Raw genomic sequence first — 9,003 nt, forward strand, 5'->3', positions numbered from 1 at the left:
AAAGGTCTGCTCCCTCTGATATATGATTTGAATAGATATTCAATAATTCCAGCCGTTTCATTGACTTTGAATTGCAAGACAGATTACAATGTCACCATATTGTAGTTTCTAGTAGAGACCTTTATTCTGAAGCGCGAGCTGAGCCTGTCCGTTACCCTGCCGCCGTGCTTACGTCGCTGCCTCTTCTCGCGCTAACGTTAGCGCACTATTAGCCTGCGAGCTAACCCCATCGTCTCCAGGTCCCGTGTCGACCTGAGAACAGCAGACGGCGGAGAGACACGGACAGGCCCGCGCAGCTGAACACTGTCCAGAGCCGCAGGCTGCACCGAGGAGCGGGACGATGCCGCACGACTTCCAGCCCGGAGACCTGGTCTTCGCTAAAATGAAGGGATACCCCCACTGGCCAGCCAGGGTGAGCAAGTAGCGTTAGCAGCAGCAGCAGCAGCAGCCGGAGGGGCGGAGGGGGGTGGGCTGCTGCTGCTGGAGAAGGTTCTCTGTGTATCTGTGTGTCTAACATGGACACCCATCAGAAAACAAACTGAAGTTCGTACCACAGCAGGCTGACAGGCTGCGACACAGGCCCGCAGCCAGAGCACCAGCAGCGGCTCCTGCATCTGATTCTGTCGGCCTCTTCAGTATGGAGACGTACAGCAGCAAAGCCAACTGGGATATTCTGGAAATGACGTTAATGATCATTTCCCCCAGATAAGAGTGATCTTCTCCATGTACCCACTTGTTAATCGTGCACCATGTATCTATAGTGTTTTTACATGAGTTCATGAATATGTGGTGTTTTGTTTACTCCATGTCCCCAGTACACGATACCACCATGTTTAAGTCCACAGGGGAGTTGTGCATCATTTCCTCTCTGTCGGTTGGTGTTTACCTGAAGGTCTTGTTTGTTTACAGATTGAAGATGTGGCTGATGGAGCAGTGAAACCTCCTCCGAATAAAATTCCTATTTTCTTCTTTGGGACACATGAGACGTGAGTGCAACACAACACAACAACAACACAACTATGGCTGGGCGATATGGCTAAAACTAAAAATGTTCCTATCAGGCGATGTGGTTAATTATCGTGATAAATATCACATTATTATTGTTTATCTTCGGTTTAAAGACTGATTTTTGCTCTTGAGTGAAGTTTGTGGGTTTTAAATTCTCCTTCTGTCAGCAAAGCTTGATCGACTCTTGATAAGCAGCTCAAAATGTTACTAATCTGATGTTGATCAAATGCCTCCTTACTCAATCATACACAAGCATTATATTGATATTCAATTCAATTCTACATGTCCACAACGTAGATTATCTTAAAGCACTTTACATAGTGAGGTCAGGACCGTAGAATATTGCAGAGAACCCCAACAGTTCCCACGGCAAGCAAACACTTTGGTGCCTGTGGAGAGAAAATACTCTTTATTGGGAAGAAACCTGGAGCAGACTCTGTGTTGGCCGCCATCTTCCTTGACCGGTTGGTGTGTGAGGATGAAAAATTTGGGAGAGAGGAGAGGTGGGTGGATAAGGGGGGAGAAGAGAGAGAGAGACCCAGAGCAGTTGTGTAATTATCATATAGGAGCCCTGTCCGATTGGGTGTTACAATAATATGTATTGGGCTTTTGTAATGTTGCTATTGATGACAATTATATTGTGATAATTACTGATATTGTTTTATTGCCCAGCCCTAAACACAACACAGTATCATCAAAAAGTCAAAGTTAATTGCATTTGTTGAGCTAATACAAGTTGGATGACGACAGTTGTCTGAATGGAAATAAATGACATTTGAAAAGCCATTATGTATAGTATAGATTTTTTGATTTATTTCATAATTCATGGTTGAACTGTCTGTGCCAGTTTTAAATTCACGCACTGACTCATCCCGATATCGTCTTTTTGAGATGAAAACTCAAGTCTCTACTTTTGTCTCCCATCGCTGCTTGCTATTCGCCTCTCATTAGCTTTACTCTTCTCTGAAGGTTTCTCTGTTTACCATTGAACTCGTGTCGGTGTGAGTCAGCGTGCTGTATGTGTCTGAGAGATGATTTCTCATGTTTGATCCATCGTCAGACAACATCACTTTGACACAAGATGGCACCTGCAGTATATTAATCTATCACTAGGTGGCACAGTCCACTCTTATAAAGTCTCAAGTCAAATGTTAAACTTGATGTCAACAACCTTTTTATTTCAAGATCACATTGGTTTTAGTTGATCAGACTTTTCACTTTCTTTGTCTCTTTTTCTCACAGAGCATTCCTTGCAGCGAAGGACCTATTTTCATATGAAAAGTACAAAGAACGCTACGGAAAGCCCAACAAAAGAAAGGGATTCAATGAAGGTTTATGGGAGATCCAGAACAATCCACACGCCTCCTACAGTGCCCCGCCAGTAGTAAGTCACCCTAATACCAAACATCTTCCATAATCATCCATAATAATTTGGCCACCTGTGCTTAAAAAGATACATTTTTTTATTTTTGTTTTTGTTAGAAATAATTATGTTTATTGTTTTAGAATTTGGTGTTTAGAATGTTTCCTCTCAACTGTAATTTACGATATTCCTCCAATTTTAAGTTCGGCCCATCAGTGTATGCTGCTTCCCCATAGAGTGCAGCTCGGGTCAGAATGTTTTGTCCGTCAGATCCTAACAGGTCCTGCCTGTTTGGGTCAGATGTAACACTCTAGTACCCGGCTGAGTTTGCATGTGCTGGTCCAAAGACATGCAAATTGGGGTTAGATTCATTGGAAACTCTAAATTGACCATAGGTGTGAATGATTTTTTTGTCTCTGTATATTAGCCCTGGCGACCTGTCTAGGGTGAAATCCCTCTCGCTCAATGTCAGCTGGGATTAGCCCCAGCTCATCCGCGACCCTCAAAGGATAATTGGCATAGATAGTGGATGGAATTTTTCTCGGCTCCTTTTTCCCTGTCTCAATGCTTTGTTTTATGTTTGCTTTTCCTTGACAGTTGCACTGCAAACTATCTGGGAAAAGCGAGATGTCATCTTGACAGGCTCGACTGCTTTTCATTTCAGTGAAGCATCTGTATTAATCTTCTTATCGTGGTTGTTCTGCAGCAAGCCAGCTCATCCGACAGTGAGGGCAACAACGCCGGTGGAGGAAGTGATGAGGAAGAGGAGGATGAAGAGGCCCCGGTTCCTCAGAAAGCGGAGTCAGGAAGTGAGGTAGACTCAGACTCTGGAAGTGAAGACCAAGGAAAGGGAGGAGGAGGGGGAGCAGCAGCAGCATCAGCAGCAGCAGCAGCAGCAACAGCAACAGCAACAGCAGCAGCAGGAGGAGCAGCAGCAGCAGCAGGAGGAGCAGCAGGAGGAGCGGGAGCAGGAGGAGGAGGAGGAGGAGTGAAGAGAAAGCCACCGGCTCCAAAGGTAGTTCTTCAGACATTTTGGTTTCATTAACAAATAACTCACAGTAGTAACACAGGTCTTGTAACAAAAGAGATGCAGTTAGTATGTATAATCCTATCAGCAGAACCCTGACTGGGAATCAGGCTCTTTATATAAAAATTTAATTGGGAGATAACAAAAAGATTAAATTGGCCTCGTATTTTGTATCAGGAGTTGTGATAACAATGAAAAAAGAACAATAACTTAAGTAATGGATCTCATTTTGACATATAAGGTTGTTTGGCTTATATAAATTACTGCAAGGACAAAATAATGGTCATAAACAAAAAGATTCAATTCATTTATGTTTTTCTATTGCTTGTGTTTTCTGTTTCAGCGGCCTCCTCAGAAGAAGAAGGCTCGAGGTTCGTCCAGTGACCGAGATGTAGAGAGTGGATCCCCCTCCGAATCAGAACCAACGCCCTCAGAGTCCGAATCTGGAAAGAACAGTGACCAGGTAGGTAGTTACACACACACTATATAGGATCATTTTTGTGTTCTCGGAAACTTAACAGCCCATGAATGTTCCGCCTTTATCTTTCCAATAGGATTTTACTCCAGAGAAGAAAGCAGGGGGACGAGGTGGGAAAAAAGCAGGAGGGAGAGTGAAGAAAAAGGTGAACCATTTTTTTATATAATAAAAGCATCTGTCATCTTTTGTGATGGAAGTTCTCGATTTCTTGCCCTTTCTCCTTCTGATTCCACCTTTTCTTTTGTGATGTTGCAGAAGGGATCATCTGACTCAGATTCAGACTCAGGATCAGGCTCAGAGAAAAAAGTAGTGGAGAGTGACTCGGAGGACGAGAAACCTCGACCAGCCCTGTCTGGCTCAGAATCCCGGTCCGGCTCAAAGTCTGAGTCAGACTCAGATCCACCTCCTCGGAAAGGTCCACAAGCACGGAAGAAAGGTTCCACAGAGAAGCCTGCACCAAAGCCTCGTGCACGGAAACCCAAACCCCCGCCGGTGAAACGAGCACCTTCATCGTCCTCCAACAGTGACAGGTTAGGAAGCTTCCTTTTACCCACTCACGTACCACAGAGTAATTCACTTATATGAATTCGAGTGTGTGTTTTAACCGTGTGTAAATGACTCCCTCTTATGTCACAGCGACAGTGAACCCGACCGCATCAGTGAATGGAAGAAAAGAGATGAGGAACGGAGGCGAGAGCTGGAGGAGCGCCGGAAAAAAGAGGAGGCAGAGGAGCTCCGCCGTCTACGTGAGAGGGAGAAAGAGGAGGATGAGAAAAAGAAAAAAGACAAAGATAAGGGTAAAAAGGGGGGCAACAGTGACAGCAGCGGTAGCTCAGATGAGGGTGTGGATGAGCACCCGTTGAAGAAGTCCAAGAAACCCCCTCCACCTCCGATTCCTGCACCCTCCGACTCTGATTCCCCAGCACCAGCTGAGGTGCAGTTGCTTAGTGAAAACACGCAGTAATAGAATTAGAGGTGAGTCTTGGTGCTATTGACGTGTGCAACTTCTTGTGCTTTTCTCATCAAAAGGCGAAGAGAGCACCTAAAAAGCAAGACAACCAGAAGAAAGCAAGAATAAAGAAAGAGAAGGAGAGAAAAGAAAGGAAAGAGAAGAAATCCAGACGGTTAGAGGAAAAGTCCAGAACCAGGTGAGTGTTCAATGAAGAACAGGCGAAAGTGTGCGGTCTGACTTTAGATGAACTTCATTACAACAAAACACAACACCTACACAGACCTCAGAGTTCCTTCTCTTTCTATTAGAGGTAAGCCTGAAAAATCCAGACGCAAACCAGAGAGGCCACCGGAGAAGAAAGTGGAAAAGAAAAAAGGTCTGTGTCTCATACATTCTCACTCAGTTTCACATGTACTGTTTTGTGCAGCTGACTTGCACGTGTATTTCCTGGAAAACCTGGGAAACATGCAATACACCACCAAAAGCTCAGGTACTTATTCACTGTCTTTCTGTGTTCATATGCAGAGTCATCACCAGAAGAAAGGCTACAGAAACTCCACACAGACATAAAGTTTGCACTCAAAGTTGACAACCCAGTAAGTGACATCTATGAGTTTGTTTTAAGTTTTTCTATTTTCTGTGCGGTATGTCAATTTGAAATTCAACTTTGATGTGTTTTTCTGTGTGTTTTCCAGGACATAGATCGGTGTCTACAAGCCCTGGAAGAGCTTGAGGCTGTGCCTGTCACCAGCCAGATCCTCCACAAGAACGCTGAAGTTATTGCCACGTTAAAGAAGGTGCCGTTTACTGTCTATTTGTTTTGGCTGACGTCACATGTTGCATTAAAGCAGGTTAATCCACATTTAAAATGATGGAAAATCGTTCACTTGATGTCATAAATGTACCAGTTGCTTCCCAGTGTTAGAGATGATGGATTGTACGTGAATCCATCTTTAATGCACCTTCTCTTTGCTTTGTCTGCGTTCATTCAAAAACAGATGTTGTAATATGGGTGCTGTAATAATCAGGGCCCTCCTATATTCAGGCCAGTGAAGTATGTTTCTCATTTCAATAATCCTCCCCATTTTAATGCCTATGGTTTTCATTAATAACAGATCCGGCGGTATAAAGCCAGTGCTGCAGTCATGGAAAAAGCCAGTGACGTGTACAATAAGTTAAAACTTCGCTTTGTGGGCAAGTCAGATGTGCCAGGTAAACCTCAAACAGACGACAAGGAGCCAGAAGATAACGACAAGGAGCCAGACGATAATGACAAGGAGCCAGAAGATGCAGGTAAAAAACAATACAAGCCCATTTTGGATCTACTGGGTTCTACATTATGTGGATTTTTTCCCACCAGCCTTGATATTCTTGTTTTGGTTTATTCTGCATATTTATACCAATCTGTATCAATTTGTTTTTTTCTAGACTCCATTCCAGTGAACGGGGAATCTGAGCAGAAAAATGACGATATGGAGGTCGAGGAAAAACCGAAATCACCCGCCGAGGAGGAGAATAATGACACTTCAAGTCCTAATAGGTGAGTATCACAGTTGAAGTAATATACTGTATTTTGGCTCTACTATCAGTCATTCAGTCATTATGATATATACTGCTGAAAGGATATTAAAAACGGTTTCTTTGGACAATAAAAAGATGGTATTCTACTTTGGAAAATACCACAGTTAGGTATTAACAGAGCCGTTGCGCATCTTTACTTTGCACTTGGACCCATTTTTTAACAGAGATTAAGCTTATGTGTGCAGCTTCCATATTTTAATTGAACTAGTGCAGCGTCTGCTCTAAACCTGCCTGTTGTTTGCTCGGCCTGTGGTAATGCTGGTTGCTGTTTTCTTTATGAAACTGTAAAAGTGACATGCAGTAATTGAGCTGCGGCAAATCAACACGTGTTGCCTGACTCTGCAGAACTCTGAAGCCACTGCTGCTCCTCAAAGAGCTGTTCACCTGTTTATATAAAGTTCAGTGAAGCTCGACTCAGTACGTAGAAACCCGAACAGGAGAATTAACTGTTGTTGTCATGATCTGCAATTTCACTTACATTGATGAGGCCCAGCAGTCACTGCTACCGAGCACTGTCCGCCTGTTTAATCAAAGTTTATTAATATTGAATGGATGAAATGTCCACATCACACCCAAAATTTGACGGTTCTCGTGATATGCGAGCTACAGTCAGACAAACTGAAATATCTGGAATTATTAGATGAAATAGATGGTAAATGTGATCTAAGCACAGTTGCGACTGACTGTGCTTCATCTGTAGACGGAGCCCAAGCAGCCCTGCTGACCACCAGACACTCACCTATGAAGAAGCAGACAACTCCATCTCTGCAGAGGCAGAACCACCTGCTGTCGAAAGCTGAAAGACCCTGAACCACCACTGCAGGGGACCAAGCAACTAAAAGAAGGCGGCGGTCCCTTTGTTTGGCATCGTACAGTGCTCCTAGCTCAACAACATCGAAAACACACACCCAGCATCTCCGACAGTATCTGTTACATCAAAGTTGATATGTTGGACATTTTGTACTATAATGAAATCAAGCTAGAACGCCCTGTTGCTCACTCCCTTTGGTCCATTATTTATCCCAGCACAACAGGAAAGCTTATTTGTGTGATAGTTTGTGGCGCGGTGTGAAACCCCTTTTTGTTTCTGAAATGTACGTTTCTTTTTATACGACACTTGGCCCGTCCTGGATCCTCAACCTGAACCCCTGCTCCCCTGGCTACTTCGTTCTTTGTACCACATGAACTCTTACGTTGGTCTTTCATACCGTATGTATATTGAATGATTACATTTTTAGCACTTGTAACCAGAATTTAGGCTGGGGTAGTGTGAGATCAGACTTTAAATGATTCTTTGCGGGGACATTGGGTGGAGATGGAGCCATGCTTTGAGGATTTTGTGCAGCCCTTAAATTTGTTGGCTTCATTTTTTTTTTTTTTTATAAAGCCTACGAAACATCATGAACGCCTCCTGTCTGTGTGTATGACATTGTGAGAGTGGTGAAGAACTAATTGTGAGTCTTTTTATTATGTTTTTTCAGTATTTTTTTAATTATCTGGTTTTGATCCAGTTAATCCAGTCTTGACGAGTTGTGTCACAGTGAAACTGAACCTGAAGCCATGAGCTGAGTCTCTTAAATCTGTTTTCCGACTGAGGTCCACCTACTTTTTTTAAATGCCTCGTTTTCAAATACTTACATCTACACTTTTGTCTAAAACAATAACTGCTGTGGAGTTACACACCTTGCACTCTCATCTCCCTGTAGTATCTGCGTTCAGTAACTTGCATAATAATAAACGGAATAAATGTACAGGTCGAAAAACTGCCTTTTTAAGCAGTCGTGATCTCATGTAGCTGCAGTTTATTTTGACATTTCCCCATCATATGCATACAACAGGTGTTTTTAGTGCTATATAAATTGGTAAAGCATTTCTATCACTTAGTTGAGACTTGAATAAAAATCTCAGCATGGCTTTTGTTTCTATCTCATTTCTTGGTGTTTAAGAAAAACTGCTTTTAATTACTTTTCTTTTCCAGCTGCAGCATCACCTATAGTGATTACTTGTTGGTTGGTGGTTTTGTGCAATATAGCATAATGATTCACATACTCCAAATGTCATGGCACTCATTCAAAGTAGTAACAAGGGCTGGGCAATAAAACAAAATCAATAACTGTCTTAAGATAATTTTCATCATATAACAATGTTACAATATACACACATGTAATACGTATGTATTGTATAAGCGCAGTGATGGGGTACAAAATGGTTTAGGGTTTAAAAACCATACCTTCTCTCAGGAGCTAAAATCAGTCTTTAAATTTAAAATAAATACTAATGTGACATTCATTGCTATAATTATCTATCGATCGACTGATAAGAACATTCTTATCTTGATATAATTTTGGGCCATATCATAGTAGTTACCTGCCATTTATTACTATGTATTTCATACTATATTACTATATATTTTATATTGTATTACTACATTTGAAAGGAACAGTGAGATCTGATTCAGGGGGTCCAGACCTTTAACTCGGCTCAGCACAAATGACTCTTTTAGCTCAAAATCAATAATAGTTTGGCATTTATAATATGGCGATAATTATCTATGTCAAACGTTCTTCTCTAGATCGGATGCTTTATGTATATCT

General features: G+C 42.3%; 1 protein-coding gene across 1 annotated transcript; it reads left to right on the forward strand.

Moving 5' to 3' along the window:
* Positions 1 to 160: 160 nt before the first annotated feature.
* On the forward strand, positions 161 to 8,322 carry hdgfl2 (HDGF like 2). Its single transcript, XM_047342846.1, has 15 exons — positions 161 to 412; positions 910 to 986; positions 2,251 to 2,392; positions 3,078 to 3,386; positions 3,742 to 3,861; positions 3,953 to 4,021; positions 4,132 to 4,406; positions 4,513 to 4,810; positions 4,906 to 5,024; positions 5,137 to 5,204; positions 5,354 to 5,424; positions 5,524 to 5,625; positions 5,944 to 6,121; positions 6,257 to 6,368; positions 7,110 to 8,322. Exons 1-15 carry the CDS (start codon positions 341 to 343, stop codon positions 7,207 to 7,209), a joined length of 2,112 nt encoding a protein of 703 aa, XP_047198802.1. The 5' UTR covers positions 161 to 340; the 3' UTR covers positions 7,210 to 8,322.
* The last annotated feature ends 681 nt before the right edge of the window (positions 8,323 to 9,003 follow it).

This window comes from Hippoglossus stenolepis, chromosome 14 (assembly GCF_022539355.2).
Source record: "Hippoglossus stenolepis isolate QCI-W04-F060 chromosome 14, HSTE1.2, whole genome shotgun sequence".
Classification (NCBI taxonomy): Eukaryota; Metazoa; Chordata; class Actinopteri; order Pleuronectiformes; family Pleuronectidae; genus Hippoglossus; species Hippoglossus stenolepis.